The 16,797-nt window shown below is 33.1% G+C and overlaps 2 protein-coding genes across 3 annotated transcripts; both read right to left on the bottom strand.

Moving 5' to 3' along the window:
* Nucleotides 1–712: 712 nt before the first annotated feature.
* On the bottom strand, nt 713–5,620 carry LOC118045752 (casein kinase II subunit alpha-2). The gene is made up of 10 exons (XM_035054455.2): nt 5,353–5,620; nt 4,090–4,219; nt 3,763–3,957; nt 3,238–3,395; nt 2,494–2,584; nt 2,308–2,373; nt 2,089–2,171; nt 1,865–1,928; nt 1,695–1,763; nt 713–1,058 (listed from the first exon to the last, which is right to left on the bottom strand). Exons 1-10 carry the CDS (start codon nt 5,436–5,438, stop codon nt 999–1,001), a joined length of 1,002 nt encoding a protein of 333 aa, XP_034910346.1. The 5' UTR covers nt 5,439–5,620; the 3' UTR covers nt 713–998.
* Nucleotides 5,621–8,867: 3,247 nt separating this feature from the next.
* Nucleotides 8,868–11,341, bottom strand: LOC118045750 (uncharacterized). Of its 2 annotated transcripts, XM_035054453.2 has the most exons (3): nt 10,963–11,341; nt 9,716–9,946; nt 8,868–9,628 (listed from the first exon to the last, which is right to left on the bottom strand). In XM_035054453.2, the coding sequence occupies exons 2-3, from the start codon at nt 9,794–9,796 to the stop codon at nt 9,062–9,064; spliced, it is 648 nt and encodes a 215-aa protein (XP_034910344.1). In that variant the 5' UTR covers nt 9,797–9,946; nt 10,963–11,341; the 3' UTR covers nt 8,868–9,061. The 2 variants fall into 2 exon arrangements, with proteins under 2 accessions (XP_034910344.1, XP_034910345.1); XM_035054454.2 differs by lacking the exon at nt 10,963–11,341 and having other exon boundaries at nt 9,716–10,330.
* Between the last annotated feature and the right edge of the window lie 5,456 nt (nt 11,342–16,797).

Raw genomic sequence — 16,797 nt, 5'->3', positions numbered from 1 at the left:
AAAAAGTTTAATTTTTTTTTTACTAAAATTTAATATGGTTTGTTTATTTTAAATCGTTTTGATGTTGATGTTAAAAATAATTTTTAAAAAATAAAAAAATATTATTAACATACATCTCAACATGAAAAGTTATTTGAAAAACAACCACTACCACACTGTCAAACATACTCTAAACTATTTGGAAAGTGAAATAACAATTGCTTTTCAAAATGCTTTTTATTAAAAAAAAATATTAAAATTTTTTTTTAAAAAATTTTTTAAAATTATTTTTAATATCAGCATGTTAAAAAAATTTAAAAACATTAAAAATATATTAATTTAAAGAAAAAAAATAAAAAAAATTAATTTTTTTCAAAACAAAAATACAAACAGAAAAATCTTTATGCTCATTTCTTTTTAAGTTTATATGCCTGCTACACAAGCAAGTCAATGGTGAAATTGCCGATGACACCAGGCAACGTTATCCGGAGACATGGTTTGATCCAGTCTCGAATTAAAATATTGTTTGATTATGCAACAGGCTGTTCAGAAAGGGAATCCCGGCACGGTGAAAAAAATTGCATGCAAATTGGCCTCCTGGAGGCGGTCATACAAGTGCCAATCGTGCCTCCACCAGTCAGTCCTCGCAAACATTGGTTATTGACAGGGATTCATGTCAGATGGTGGAATGTGAAAATCAAAGCAGGTAAATACTTGGAAAAAAAAGAGAGGCAAAAAACAAAACCCAAAGTGAATATGATGCGATTATATTCTCCCAAACAATTCTTAACTGCCTGCAAATAACAGAGAGCAGTCACAATGTTGATAGGGCAAATAATCATAAGCACCATACACTGTCCCAAATGCAACGGCCTGACACGCTCCACACAAACATCAGCATCGCAACCTGCTACTGTGTCAGCATCCTGCTATATTCTGTGGCCCTCACTTGAGAGAAATATATGGGTGGATCTCCAGTCCACTGACAGAATCTATGTGAATACTAGCATAGTAATCTGTTACTGTGTCCGCATCCTGCTACTTTCTGCAGCTCTCACTTGAGAGAAGTATGGGTGTGCCTTTATAGAAAACATCAGGGGAAAAAATTAGATGCACGTTAGCATATCCAAAAATCGGAAGGTTTTGTATCAGCCAGATATTAACCAAAAATGGCTACAGCCAAGTATGTGCTAGCAGGTTCAAAAGCTTACACTGTCCCCTTGCCAGTTACCGAAACTACAACGCCAAACCAGAGAATTCCAACCAGTTGGATCATTACTCACATTTTAGCCATGGAAGTAAGACTAAAAAACTAAGTTTAAGGAACAAAAAGAATGTTAACTAAACCTATTGCCAGTTTGATCTATCACTCTCTGACACACACACAAAGCAAGCCCCATGGAATGCAACTTGCAAAACTATAGCAAGTTTGAGCTTTTCTCAAGCCAATATTGAAATATTAATGCGCATCCAAAGTGGAAGCAGAAAACAATGCTGTACAGATTATAAAAACTAGTGTCTAGATGCCTGGAGTGACATTTCTAACACAAGCATTTTGTGCACACCCTCCCCTTCCCATTGCAGGTAAATTCAACATGCTTGAGGGAAAAACTGGATGGAAGATGTCCCCGCCCAGTTATTGAACAACACACTTCCAAAAAGAAAAAGAAAAAGAAATAATAATAATCTAGCTGACAAGCCAAAAATGGAATTACCATTGCTTCTCTAGCAGTTAGCCTATCTTGATGATCATACCGAAGAAGCTTATCAAGAAAATCAAGGGCCTGCATATTAGCACCTCAAAAGAATCATCAATAGTTTCAGGTTAATAATGAAAGGTGGAATAAACTTAAATTGACTTGACAAATTATGTAAGATGACTAACCTCTGGAGACACAAGGTGCTGATTATCTGGATTAATAAATCTTGACCAGGGCTTCCTACTGTGCCTGCAGCAGTACAAAATATGACACCTTAATTCAAATTGAGTAACAAATTATAGATGGCCATAATATTTGAAAAGAAAGTCACATTATTGCGTAATCAAACATTTGATTAATAATGGAAAACTAATTTGTAAAATGGAAAAGAAAATCATGATTCACAAACCTCCCAACGAGCGCATCTAGTTGAGGATCAAGCTCTAAATGATATTTGTTCAGATATGCATTTAGCTCATCAGTCCCTAGTACCTGAAATCAGCTCAAAATCAGACATTGGGCAAGTGGTAACAGTTTAGTTAAGAAAAATCATTTCTTCATAATCTTCATAAAACTATTGCTTAAATAACATGCGCAAAACTTTACTGAACATCTGAATCAGCACTACCTTGGCAACTTTGACAAGCTGATCATGGTTGTCATGGCCATAAAAGAATGGCTCCTTCCTAAATATCTGCATCAAGAATAGGAACAATCAGCAAATCAAAAGATGATGAAGGATTAGCAAATCACACATGATAGATCTCATAAAGAAGAAAGAGTCACATGAAGACTCCACATGCGAGATTCTCACCATTCCGGCAAACATGCAACCAAGGCTCCACATGTCTAAAGAATAGTCATAGTCTTGTAAATCAACAAGAAGTTCAGGCCCCTTAAAATATCTGAGAAACAAGGAAAATATTTTATTCTTTAATTCAAAGATGAAGCCTTAACATTATCACCATTCAAAGCTATAATAAAAAAGGTAATGGTCAAAGTGATATTGCTTTTGCTTGGACCTTTCAGAAAACTGTTCCATTCTTGAAGTCCAGGAACAAAAATTACAGTATGTTAAGAACCACCACCTCCTTGGAAATTAAGGAATTGACCTCAAATCTAAACATAGAAAAAAGAAAAGGAATATTTTGATGGTTGACTCATGCAATCTGCTATGCGGGTCATGGAAACATGCATTATCAGAAGCTCACTCAGCTTGAGTTTGAATGCAATTTAGATAAATTTGATACAAAAAATGCATCATTATGAGAACCACTCAGTTTTCAGATACTCAACTGATTAAAGGTATAGGCTAGACAGAACATTGCATAACCAACCACTGAGTGGAATAGTCCATAAGATCTAATTTTGAGTTATGGACAAAAAATGTTAAATTGCTTTATTAGCATGTTTTTAATATTTTAGCACATCAATAAAGGGCAGGAGGGGTGTCCACTACAATTTATCCTATATTCAAGGGCTAAATGTAAATAACTTGAACAAAAAGATAAAGAAGCAGAATGTCATTAAGATGATCTATAATGCTTTCAACCATTACCTTGAAGCAACCCGGACATTATACTCTTTTCCAGGATGATAAAATTCAGCAAGACCCCAGTCTATCAAGCGAAGTTTTCGCAACTCATGGTCTATCATAACATTGTGAGGCTTAACATCTCTATGCATTATTCCCTGTGAGTGGCAGTAATCTAACGCCTGCATTTTCAAGATATATTTATTTGAGCAGAAACCTTGATGTCATTACCATACCACATTTGCTTCATAATAAAAAAACATTTTCCCTTTTTCAACAGGGAGCAGGCCCACATACACAAGAAGGATATACTTTGATCTGAGATGATGACCTACAAGCAGTGACACTAATGAGCCATAGGAAAGGTCAATAGATGAGAGATCATATCAATGCATGCACTTGAATAAAAGCAAACATATTGTATACTCTTCAATGACTTGCAACATAATTCCATCCATAACAAATTCTTCCCCAAAACCAGAAATTTCTGACCCATCAACATAAAGGTTAAAGAAAGAGGGGAAGAGAAAATTCTCATGCATAAGATACCTTGAGAAGCTCATATATGTAGTAGCGTATGTCATAATCAGTCAAGGTGGGGTACAAAACTTTGAAGTCTGTACTGTTCACATATTCAAATATGAGGCTAGGAGTTTTTGAGTGCTGATCTCTGACAATGTCAAGAAGCTTTACTACATTCGGGCCACCACAAAGGTTCTGAAGTATTTTTATTTCCCTTTTAATCTGCAAAAGGATCATAGAATGGTAATCACTATGCCTCAAACAAATTTCTAGCTAAGTTTAAGGGAAAAACATTTATTTATTTTTTTAAAAAGAAAGCACTGAAATGTTAGATATAGAGATATTAACAATCACCTTCTTTTTCTTAACAGGTTTGAGGATCTTGATAATGCACCGCTCATTGCTATTGACATTTATGCCCTCAAAAACCTCACTGTACTTTCCCCTTCCAACTTTCCGAACAACCTCATAATCATCTTGATCACTGGAAAGATCTAGAAAAGTTAAAATATAAAGGAAAGAAAACACAACATAGCTACCACTAGAGGATACAAATAAGAAAAGGAGGAATGAACCGATCTGCCGGCTAATATATAACACAAAGCTTGATACCACTAATCTGGCATTTTACTACAGAACACTGAAACATCAAGCCTAAGCTGCAAGAGATGGCTAGAGACAGGTAAAAAGATGGGAAGCCAAAAATTTAATATAGAATAACCAGAGAAGGAGCTAAATGGTACGAAAGTATTCAGCGAAATCTATTTTAGCTTTTAAAATTGCTACATTTTGCATTCTTTAAGAGTCCCCGTTCATTTACAGATTTAAATTCTGCATCAACCAGTGAAACTTAGTATCAATAATATCATTTCACATAAGCCAGTCCTCAGTGATTACCAAATATAAGCCTGCTTAGAATCTCAGAAATACTTGAAATAAAAAAGAAGCATCCATTTTTAGTGAATATACAGCAAACCAACTTCACAAAGAAGAACAATCTTAATAAAAATCACTTCCCCTTAACTGAATGAGATTTTACGCTTTTGTCATTTACAGGAGGAAAATCTTCCTCATTTCACCATATATCCAATTCTTGGACAGCAACTTTATGACCAGAAAACAATAACACAATGAAAACCATACTTGCAGTACCTAGGATGCTATAGCTTTTGAAAGCATAGCATTATCCAAACCAAAAGAAATGGCTCTCATCCACATGGACAACCAAGCAATTTGGATACCGTTCTAGTCTGTTAGCAACATTTCTAGTACATCACATATATCTTAGAGTCCTCTCTCTCGCGGCTAGTAGATCCACCAAAATAGATAAAAACAAAAACAATAATAAAAAAAGGAACATAATATTGCAATCAATTTAACCAAATAATAATAATTGATTATTTACTATGCCCAAAACCTAAAAAGAAAAAGAAATTTGCTTAGCTCAGTACAACTCCGATAAATTCTCTTCATGTCCCAAGCACTATGAATATCTTAAATTCTCAAGCCCATGAGTCCCCCAACTCACAAAAAAAAAAAAAAAAAAAACAGATTAATGAAAAACAACTAAAAGGAGAGATTCAGAAACCGATTAGGGTTTGATTAAAACTTAATTACCCCCACTGAACAGCTAGCGACTCGTAATCCCAATACTCCTTAGGACGCAGAACATTCACATCGGTATAAACTCGCGCTTTCGACATGGATCGCCGCCGATTCAAGATCTCGATGATCTAATCGGTATTGCTTTCTTCGCCGTTGGAGACAGTGGTTGTGATGCGAAGGTTTGGTAATCAGAGCGATGCTACTGCTGGGTTTTGGGTTTGCTCATGTTTTTTTCATGTGCCAGGCAGTGCCTAGTACTCTATACGCTATGTACCACCGCGTCATTTATGAGCTGGAAATATAAAATTGACAAATATCAAAGTAGAGTAGTACACCTCATTAGATTAATAACTTATTGGTTAATTTAGTGAGTTAATGACATTTAAATTAAATAACAATTACACTAAATTGAACCGTAAAAAACATTCCATTTGAAGAGATCGTTTCTCTATATGGAAAGAATTATGTAAAAATTATGTAAATAAGGTCGTAGCCTCCTTCTTATCATCCTTAAATCGTAGATAGTTATATTTTTTAAAAAATATTACCTGAAGTAATCATACTTACTCGATCTTAATCCGATTTTATAGCAATAATATATTTCTCAGTTTATTATGGCAATCCAAAAACTATGCCTTATCTTAATTAATCCTGAAATTCTATTACCCCACCTCAAAGGCAATTTAAATCTTGGAATTTCATTATCCCGTCTCAAAGTCAAATTAAATCTTTTGATATCTACTTTCACTGTTTTGAAACTAACAATTTATGTATAAACAATAGTCTTTTATTAATTTGGAAATCCCTTACTTGGAGCTTCTAAGATGCGTGCTCCTGAGAGTATAACAAACCTCTTATCAACACCAACGTTTCAACAAGTCAATTACCATTTTGCCCATCAAGCCGTTCTATGTATTAAGCATTCTTTTAAAATTATATATTTATTATTTCCTTTTTCTTCCATACTCATCATCAACATTTCATTTCTTTTTCATACTATAATTTACTTATATGCATGTATATTTATTTTATTTTCCCAACAACTAAATCAAAACATTAACATCATTTTACCCAATGTAATAAGCTCCCCCCTTGAAAATTTCCTCTACCAACTAAAATTCAACATAAACCCTAACTTACATAAATTTGAGGTTTTCAACCATTATTAGAAATTTCACAATATAAATGAATTTAAAGTAAGTAAAACACTTTACGACGACCAATTAATCAAGCTTTCCTTGTTCCTTGAACTTTTTATCCTAAAAATATTCTTCTCACCAACCAAAAATCATTATTTCCCTCTCTAATGTTACTGGTAACAACTTCTTCTCTCTCTAGGGTCCTCCTAGTTTGTTAAAAGCGTGTTTGACAGTGTGGTAGCGGTTGTTTTTCAAATAACATTTTGTGTCGAAATGCATACTAATGATGTTTTTTTATTTTTTTAAATTTTTTTTTTACATCAGCACATCAAAACGATCCAAAAAGTACAAACCGCATTAAATTTTAACAAAAACAAAAAACTTTTGAATTTTTTAGAAACATAGTTTCAACCGTTTTTCCAAACACTACCTAACCTAAGCTAGAACTTGCCTAATCCATGTTAGCCCCCTTTGTTCGGTAGAACAAGAAAAGATGAAAGGAGAAAATGAAGACTCTCCTCCCTATTTTCCTATTTTGTTGTCAGCTTTAGTGCAAAAAGGAGAAGGGTTATTATTTTTCTTATATTGACAAAATCACCCCTCTCTCATTTCTTTATAATTTAGTCTAGTTATATTTTAAATCGCGAGAATTTTATTTACATGTTGTTTTTCATTATCATTCATTAGCGTATCCTCGCTATGTATATTGCAATTTCACATCTTAATTAAATTTCATCTATATTACTTATCCTTTTTTTTTTTTTTTTAAGTTCATAGGTTTAAATTTTCAAACTGGTGTTTACAATATATATGAAGGGGAATTGTAAAAAGTGCAATAAGGATGAAATAGTGAAGAGAAAAAAAGAGAAAATGGTTGAAATTGGCTTATTGAAAAGCCAAGTATTGAATGAGAAAAGGTGAAGGAGCTGAGGGGACATTTATAATATAATTAGGGGTGAAATTGAGAACAAATCAAGATAAAATTGTTGAAATTAGCTAAATAACTGAAAATTTTAAAGCCAAATACCAAGTTGTAACAAACAAAACAAATGCAATGATCTTTTTTAATATAATGAGGAATGAAATTGAAATAATTACAAGAAAAGGGGCCGAACTTGACTAAAAGTAAAATAATTGAAAAAACCAAAGACGAAATTAGAAGAAGTGGAAAACTGGGGATTGTTTTTTTATAAATGAATTTTATATAGGGTCTTCTTCTTCAAATAGCTTTTTGTGCATGTTTGTTTTCTTTCTTTATCCTTCTTAGTTTTGATTGGACTTTGACCTCTTATTTCTCTTTTCCATGCCTCCAATGAATGCCGAAAAACAAAATTACTTCCCTTATATGCATGTGTATTATTTACTCAACCCAAAAATACACAACTTTAACCCTTTTGAAACACTGCAGAAAATGGTGCGAAAAAGGCAATCAAGTATACTTATGTCATAACCCAAAATTTAACCCCCAATTCCAAAATATGTTCCAAAAATTAATTAATTTTTTTTTTGACGCATTTCAATCATTCTTACACCCATTTTATAATTTTCAATTATTTTTCTCTTTTTGATGTCATTTCAAAAAAAAACAAATTCAAAAAAATATGATTCTAACACTAACACATCCATTTTATATTTCTTAATTATTTTTTGTATAGAACAAACGATTGATGTTATTTAAAAAAAATCAAAAAATCAAAATAGAGAGAAAAATGAGCTAAAGTGCAAAAACAAAAATCCCTAAATAACTCAATTTTATTTTAATCCCTCATTTTTCTTTGAAGTATATATATATATATATATATATATATATATATAATATATATATATATAATAATGTTGATATTCCGCCCAACTTCTTCATCAACATCTCTAATAGAAAAAGAAGAAATTAGATTTTCAAGAACATATAAATTTTATTATTGTTTGCAATTCATCATAGTCTAAAAATTTTGATCTAGTGAATTTGTTAACATTAAATATGTTATATATGGATATATAGCTACAAATTTTTTATTTATTTATTTACGTGGGTGTCTGGGACAGCTTGTGCGCACCACGACTAATCCCACGGCTCACTGAACATCCTGCAAACCCAATGAACATGTAAGGCACCGCAGGGATGACAGGCATGCACGGTAAGGTTTAAACCCAAGATGCAGAGGAAGGGAACAAGTCCCTTCAACCGCTGGGCCAAGACCTCAAGTGCTATATAGCTACAAATTTTGATATATCTAGTGATAGCAAGTATTAATTTCAAGCATACTACAAACAGATTCAATGGTATATTGGGGTTTTGTAAAATCCGTCAACCAATAGAGATACTTAGGCCTTGGAATGAAGCCTAATTGCAAGATAATATATTTGGACTGGTACAGAAAATTATATCTGTTTACTGAAAGAAGAAAATATCTGGTCAATCTTTAGATGGTAACTTGCAATGGGTTTTGAAAGCCACAGGGGAAGAACGTCATCTTTACACAAGACACTCAGCATTGTAGGAACTGTGCATAAAGATAAATACAAACATAATTGACAGAATTAGTCGATAAGAATCAGTCTAAAATCGACTTAAAAGACACTTTTCAAGCCATGTTCAGACTCAAAACCTGGCAAAGCCAAGGGGGTTGTTTTTGTCTCTCCTGTCTCAGTTGTTCTTCAACCCCAATACCCTTTTTACTTTCATTTTGGTACCCCAAGGTCATGCCAGGAACTTGGAAAATCCCCAATTCGCAGCATTCTTCTCTTTTGGTGCTTGTCTTTTGATGTTTCAAGGAACTTGTCCTGTTTATATGGCTGGAACCCGTGGAAGACGAAGAGAGGCATGTTCCTGAATCTGAAGTTAGTGGTGTTTCAGGTTTCTTCCTTCTGTCATTATAACTCGAAGGTCCCAATGTTAGCTGAATCTCACTCTCTTCTATTAGCTCTAATACTCTATCTGCATTTGATTCTGCAACACAATCTTCGGAAGGCCACACTAAGTCAAGTCTCCCCATGGACTTCTGCTGCAGATCGCGAGCATGATTAGGCTGATTAAAACTAAAGCCATTCTTGTAGCTCCATAACTCTCGACTGCGCTCATCTGGCCTGCTGCTTTCAGTGTTTCTCATCATTATCTTTTGGATTCGATACAGACGATGAAGTTCACATATCTGCAACATTATTCACAAACTTGGAATCTCTTACAAGGAAAGAAAATATAATTAAGTAGAAGACATATTCATGAGGAGAAAAAGCACCTGCTCTTTGAATGTTTCTTCGTGTTTTAACATGGCCATTCTCATGTATTCCTTGTCGCAGGGCTTGAGAAATTTCCCCATGATTTTAGCTTGTGTTAGACTTGGCTCAATTGTCTCCTCAAGATATTATATTTATATGGTTGAATCTGCAATGCCTACTTTCCAAGAACTTGCAAGCAGAAATGCGTTTAAATCACATTTTCAGTTTGGTCATGCAGTTCCTGCTTGAATCTACAAAAAGAGGATAAAAAGAAACAATTTAAAGCTAAAGCTCCTTGATTGATAATAGATTGCTTAACAATCAAGAAGTGATGTAAGATAGAAGCCGGCATTATTGCTTTCAAATAGTACTAAATATAAATTCATCGTTATAACGTCAGCTACTTGTTGTATAGTTTGTCTGTTTGCTGGCTTGTGTTTTCCTCCATTCACTCCTCCTGGGCCACAATCATAATTTCCGTATACAAAAATCTACCACCATGGACGATACTACTGTTGCTTTAGGAGTGGCTCCTACTATGAATTTGACCACAACAACATACAGAAAATTTATCTCACAACAAGACTGAATGGAGAAGGTAGATCCATATAACTAATCCAACGAATTTGAATTGAGTTTTCATTAATAAATGAGTTGAGCTGAAATCATTTTCAAAACGAGAGAAGCGTATGCATGTATGTTTAGATTATGGAAATGAAGTCCCTCTTGGAACAAGAAATATGCAGTAAAACAATGGATAAACCATTCGTAGGGATATTAAACTATTACTCCGTGTTATCCTAGACAAAGTCAAGATTAATCGCAATGTCGTTAGCAATGACAATTAACCATTTCTGAGTGTAATTAAACAATTTCTCCATGTATCCAAGATTAAACTCCATAGATCATAAAACTGGCAATATCTATATACAAAATCAGTTCCCCCCCCCCCCCCCTTCAAATTTATGAGTGAATGAGGACGAAACGAGATATGGCATTCTTTGCGAATAGTCTTAGGAGTAGATAGTGACATATATGTATATATAGCTTATTGCTAGTCAGAATAGAGACGGAAAAGAAGTAAACTTTTCTTAGTTTGAGATCAAAAGCTTACAAATTAAGCAGAACTGCATCATCAGGAATATGATTGAAATGAAAATGTTAACAATTTTACTACCTCCGTCCCTTTCAATATTCTCTACCATATAATTCATGCAAAAAGAAAAAAAGATGGCCATGAAAGGTTAAAGATTTATGATCTTCTGACCTGTAAGTGGAGTTTTCAAGAGTTGAGAAGACGATCAAAGCTTGTGTTTTTAAGAAGAATAAGAAGCAAAACAGGAAAAAGAACACGTTCTAGGAAAAGGCCAGAAGTTCTTTATCCCCCAAAAACCTTTCACCCCCGAACCTTGAAAGAGAAAGACTTGGCCTTCACATTCTCCATCAGTAAATACTGCAGAAGATAGGAATAAATATAACTTGAGAAGAGTTAAAGACTCTCTCCCCCCCCCCCTCTCTCCCACACACACAAACCAAATTATTCGTCGCATTTGTGGTTTGAGGCATGCCAAACAAATCCCAGTGCGTTAGCCAATGCGATTCAAGTTTTGTGACGGAGATGCCTCAGACATGTCCAGCAATGCAGCTATATAAAATTGGATAGAGGAGTACTTGAAACTGTTATATATCTATATTTTTATAATAAAGCTGTCGAGGATCACAAGGGCTTCGCATTACTCCAAACAATCAACAAAATCAACAGCTTAGGCTGCTGAGATGGTCACATGCAACCAAGAATTCTTTATTACCAGTAATAGTTGTCTCAATTACCTGGCGCCATGTTTTTTATACTAATGCTCATTGATACGAGGGAGCTTAAGGTGACATCTCTTGTCCAGCCGACAAACAGATCTCGACTGTACGTTAAGTGAGTACCTCTCGATCACGGTCCAAAAGATAAAAAGGGACTGGCCACAGAATCATAAATCCAATTCCAGCAAAACCAATACTGCTGAATTCATTGAATTACCATACAGGACAACGAGGACATGGAGGGTATGTAAGGTGTCCATTTCATCATTCACAGAAGGGTCCTTCCACAGCACTGTTTTTCCATGTACCTTGATATTATGATCTCTTTTACTGTAGCATAAATACTTTTCATTGTTTCATGGATAATTCTGAATTGAATAGGTGATTTTTTTAAATTTTTTAATTTGATCATTAAACTTTTATTTTGCATGATTTAGTCTTTTTAAACTCAAATTAACACTCAATTGCATATTTTTTGGGGAGGAAGGGTTGAATTAATTAAGACAAAGAACTGAAGTAAAAAAAACGAGTGAAATAAATAGCGACTTTGAAATTTATCTTAAAAGTTCATTTTTACCCCCTATATTTTTGGCTTCTAGGTGATTGGTCTTTTAATTTTAAAAAAAAAATCAATCTTGATACCAAACTTCATTTTTCTCATTTTCTAGTTCTTTTATCGATGAGAGGAGAGAGAAGGACTAATTGGATTCCAGTGAAGAAAGAGAAAGTCATTGGCAACGATTCTGCCACTAAAACGGTTGATTTTTGTGTCAAATGGTTTCATATAATAAGAGGAGTTTGAATTAGGTGTTTTCTAACCTTCAAAGTGCCTAAAACTCAATTATAAGCTCGAGAAGATTTTGGTTTCAAGTTTTGAGGTTTTTTTTTTTTTTTTTTTATGTTTTTTGAGGTCATGAATTGATTTAATAAGATTTCTAGGGTGTTTTCTAGGAGTTTTGGGTAAAAATAGGTTCAAAATAGATTTTCGAGTGAAAAAACACAAACTATATTTAACCAGACAACGCATTTAGGGTGAAAATGGGAACCCAAACTTGCAAGGTCAGACCCAAGCGCGTAGGCCTTTTATTTTTATTTTTAAGTTAATAGACTAGAAGACGTCATCCACCCCAATTTCTTTTGCAAAAAAAAAATAGATAGGTAAAACTGGGTTGAAAATCTAGGAATCCAGACGACACCTCGTCTCTTTTTTTTCCCAATTAAATTGGAGCGGATGACATGTCATTTGTCTCATTAACTTAAAAATAAAAATAAAAGGCCTGCATGCTTGGACCTGCCTTGCAAGTCTGCATGAGAGCTATTTCTTGATAGGCTAGGCGTTTGGCTTGGCTTGGCTTACTAGGCCCAACAACGTTTGACCTCATTCTTTCCTTTTAAAAAAAAATTGATTTTCTAACTAATACCTTTTTTTTTATGTCTTTTAACATAATTCTTAAGTTTATGTTTTAATTAATACATTTTCTCTATGATTTTTTTGGCTTATTTAGCATTTTTTTTTAAATGACATTAATTTTTTAATTATATTGGGTGTATTTAAGTTATGAGGAGGTTAGTATGATTCATTTTTATTTTTTATATTTATATAGATTAAATTTATTTTTAAAAATTAAAAATGTTTTATTTTTTATAATATTTTTAATAAGTGCAGTCTTACATAGTTTTTTTTCTCTTTATTTTATTCAATAAATTTTATGTGTTTGTGGATTTATGTTATAAATTGATTTTAATAAACAAATTCATTAAACACAACCGGGTAAATGATTTGTGCTGCAATATTAAATATCTTGATCTATATTTATGTCTTAATTTTTCCAGTTTCATTTTTATTTATCATCAATTTCTTTTGTTATTGAATTATCCCGACCTTATGACCTCACATCGATAGATATATAATCTGAACATGTCTCATGTATGATCACGAGGTTCACATGTTAGTCCAACTTTGCTCATGGCAATATTTTTTCATTTTGTTGTTGTTGTTACTTTTTTTTTATCGTATTATTAAATTAATCAAGATTTAACATAGTTATTGAATTTTTCTTGTTTCTTTAAAAACATAATCGTCTCCTATTTTTAGGTTAAATTTTCATTTTGGTTTAGCCTGCATCACACAGGCCGCCAATCTAGTGTATTACCATATTGGAAATAGCCCTAAACTCTTAAACCAATTGAGAATATATATATATAATCAATCATGTAAAAGAACCCACATTATTCCTTGATTTGGTAGTTTAGGTCTACTCCATGGGTGAGAGATAATAAGAGAATCCTAAAGTGTCAAATTCAATGACATTCAAAGCATTTAATATTACTAGACTTCTATTTTTATATATATCTACCTTTACTATTTAAACTCTTATTATTTGTTCACCCTCTCATAATTAAGTTCTCTATATGATTATCATTATGAATCTCTAAGACTCGCTTTTTAACTCCTTAAAGAAAGTATAAAGAAAAAAATAGGAAAAATTAAGGAAAAAAAAAAAAAGGAAGATAAGAAAAATATAAGTGAAAATAATAAAAATACTAAGTATAAAGAGAGAGAAAATAAAAAAAAAAATAAAAAAACTTGAAAATTAGCAAAATTTACAATTATATAATTTCTACATGAAAACACTATTTAGTATATGTATAATCATTATCCCATCTAACAAAAAACTGTATATGTTAAACGTACATACAAAAACCTCAAATTAAACTATATATATATATATATATTTTAGTGGGAGTGAATGAGCTGGAACTGCATGTCATAGTTATGTTGTGACCATAAAAATGGATCTAAATACTACAAATTATAACGAGAAAGGCAGACAGAGATTTATGTCTATATATGTCATGATAAGACAAATTATACTGCAAGAAAACCAAAAAAATAAAATCCCATCTGTCTGCTCGTGCTTATCAAGAATCATAATCACACTCACATGCAAATCTAGGCCTTATATAAACTTATTCCAAAAACAATGCACCGCAAGAATTTAGAAGAAAGAAAGGTGAACCAGCCTTGAGAGAGAAAGGCTAGAGAGTGACACTTAAGCACGCCTTGCCGACCAGGGAAGGTACAGCCGTATGGGGAGGTGGGTCCATCGGGCTTGCTGTAAAAGGCTGAGCCATGGGAGTGGCTGGGTGCTTGTTGTGGGTGTCGTCTGGTCCCCCCTTTTAAAAATAATAATAATTAAAAAAAAAAAAAAAACCATCCATTGAGAGGGAGACTCCCAAAGCAGAAACAAAGGCAAAGTCAAAATTTATTTCCTTTACAGGAGAATGATCAAGGAGGAGTGCTGTATAAAGTATTTTTATGGCACCTTCACACCAGATCTCAATGCCATTGACAAATCTTGTTGGCTGCTACTTTGGTGTTTCCTCCCGAATTCTTTTATTGGATTTCTCCAATCATGGGAATTTGGATTAAATCTTGTTCAAGAATCTCTTGCCAACGAACACGATTCTTCAGCATTCTCCCTTTTCTTTGAGGTAAGATTTAACATGATCTTTTATTTTTTTGTTTTTCAGCTAACATGATATTTTTATACAAGTCTAATTGGTCAAAGAATGATTTGAACTTTATATCAAGGGAAACTTAGTCCCTAATCTTCTTTTTTTAATCTGATTAGGCCTTTTTTATATATATCTACAATGCCATCCTTCATCCAACATGTTAAGTTTGATTAAGTTTTCAGATTTTTAATTTTAGGTTTTAATCCACGTGTATTGTTACAAAAGGGTGTATATGTGGTCAAACTTAATAAATTGGACGGTGACATGGACGGGGGTGTTGCAAAAAAAAAAAAAAAAAAACAAGAAGGAGGAGGAGGAGGTGGAGGTTAGAGATCTCATTTGGAATTTTTTTTTTTAAAATAAAGGACTAAATTATTGTTGATAAAAAAATCAGTTTTTGACTGCTATCCTTTCAATAACTAATCAAAATACTCCACATTAAGGGGTGGTTTGCTGTAACGCCCTAAATTTTTTATGCAATTAATATTTTATTAGTCGTCATGTTCATGAAATTTAAGAGTAATTTTTCTTTCCTTTACAACATAAGAATAGTCACAAGCTCATCACTCAATAATTTTTATTTATAAGTTCTATAATACACTATTTCATTTTACATACTATTGAGATTACAACCCTTTTAAAATTTCATACAAATAACATATTTACATAATATTCATTCATCGGACAATACCATGACCTAACTAATATAAAAGACGAGGTAGCTTTATAGAACGATTTGAAAAGCCCTATCATAACTGTAAGACATGTAAAATCATGAAATCTTAATAAACATTTTCACTATTTTAGTTACTATCATTTGGTAATTATACAAGCAAAGTCATTATCCTTCAATCTCTATGTAAATACATCAAATTTATGACAATTTTTAATTTTATACTCTTTCATACGGCTTCAATGAACTCTTTATTCATCATCATATGCATTAAACTATCATAATTGCATTGTAGTAACTCTTGTTCATAATACATTTAACTCATACCATCATTAATTTCCTTAAACATATTTAAACAAAGGTTTCATATCACAAATATATTCAATTCAAACCCTATTTTTTTTTTTTATCAAATGTAAGAAGTATATTAGATCAAAAAGAGCAAGGCAAGCTTGCAATACAAGCTGGAAACCAACAAAGTACAAAATATATACAATAGCTCAAATAGGGAATAAATATCCCATAAGAACCAGAAACAGAAATCAGTGGAAAACTGAAAAACAAAAAAGGAAACTAGCAAGCCACATAAACAACAAACCAACAAGCTAGGGGAACATGCTCTCAACTAGCACAAAGGAGACATACAAAGAAAAGAAACAAGCGATCGATTATTTGAGGAACCCCACGGTTGTAGGTGCCAAGGATAGCCGAATAAAGCAAGAGCATACAACAAACCAACAGGACCGGGAAGACCAACAGAACCAGCCATAAAGGAAGTGACATAAAAAGAACACAAATAAAGCAATTCTCAAAGGATCACGTAGCCCTCAAAAGATGAAGATATGCATGTGCCATGCAACCACAAACCAGCAATAGAGTGAGCACCAATCAACAGTGGCAGGCCCAACAATTAATATAGGAGAAAGACATGCAAAAAAAAGCCTTCCCCATGCACACCCAAAAATCGAAACTGACAAGGAGCAAAAAAGAGGAAAGTGACTGGTTGAGACACAGCCAATCAACCTTGAAGAGAGCATGACAGCCAATTGAAGGAGAGCTGCACCGAAGAACCCAAAGCAGAGGAGAACTACACAGAGA

The sequence above is a fragment of the Populus alba genome, chromosome 5 (assembly GCF_005239225.2).
Source record: "Populus alba chromosome 5, ASM523922v2, whole genome shotgun sequence".
In the NCBI taxonomy this organism is placed as follows: domain Eukaryota; kingdom Viridiplantae; phylum Streptophyta; class Magnoliopsida; order Malpighiales; family Salicaceae; genus Populus; species Populus alba.
This window is presented reverse-complemented; position numbering and strand designations above follow the sequence as displayed.

Coding starts and splice junctions, on each gene's coding strand:
- LOC118045750 (XM_035054453.2), bottom strand. CDS start 9,796: ATGGGGAAATTTCTCAAGCCCTGCGACAAGGAATACATGAGAATGGCC. Junction 9,629..9,715: donor AAGAAACATTCAAAGAGCAG/GTGCTTTTTCTC, acceptor ATAATGTTGCAG/ATATGTGAACTTCATCGTCT.
- LOC118045752 (XM_035054455.2), bottom strand. CDS start 5,438: ATGTCGAAAGCGCGAGTTTATACCGATGTGAATGTTCTGCGTCCTAAG. Junction 3,958..4,089: donor AACCTGTTAAGAAAAAGAAG/GTGATTGTTAAT, acceptor ATCCTTTTGCAG/ATTAAAAGGGAAATAAAAAT. Junction 1,059..1,694: donor TAACTGCTAGAGAAGCAATG/GTAATTCCATTT, acceptor TTTTCTATAAAG/GCACACCCATACTTCTCTCA.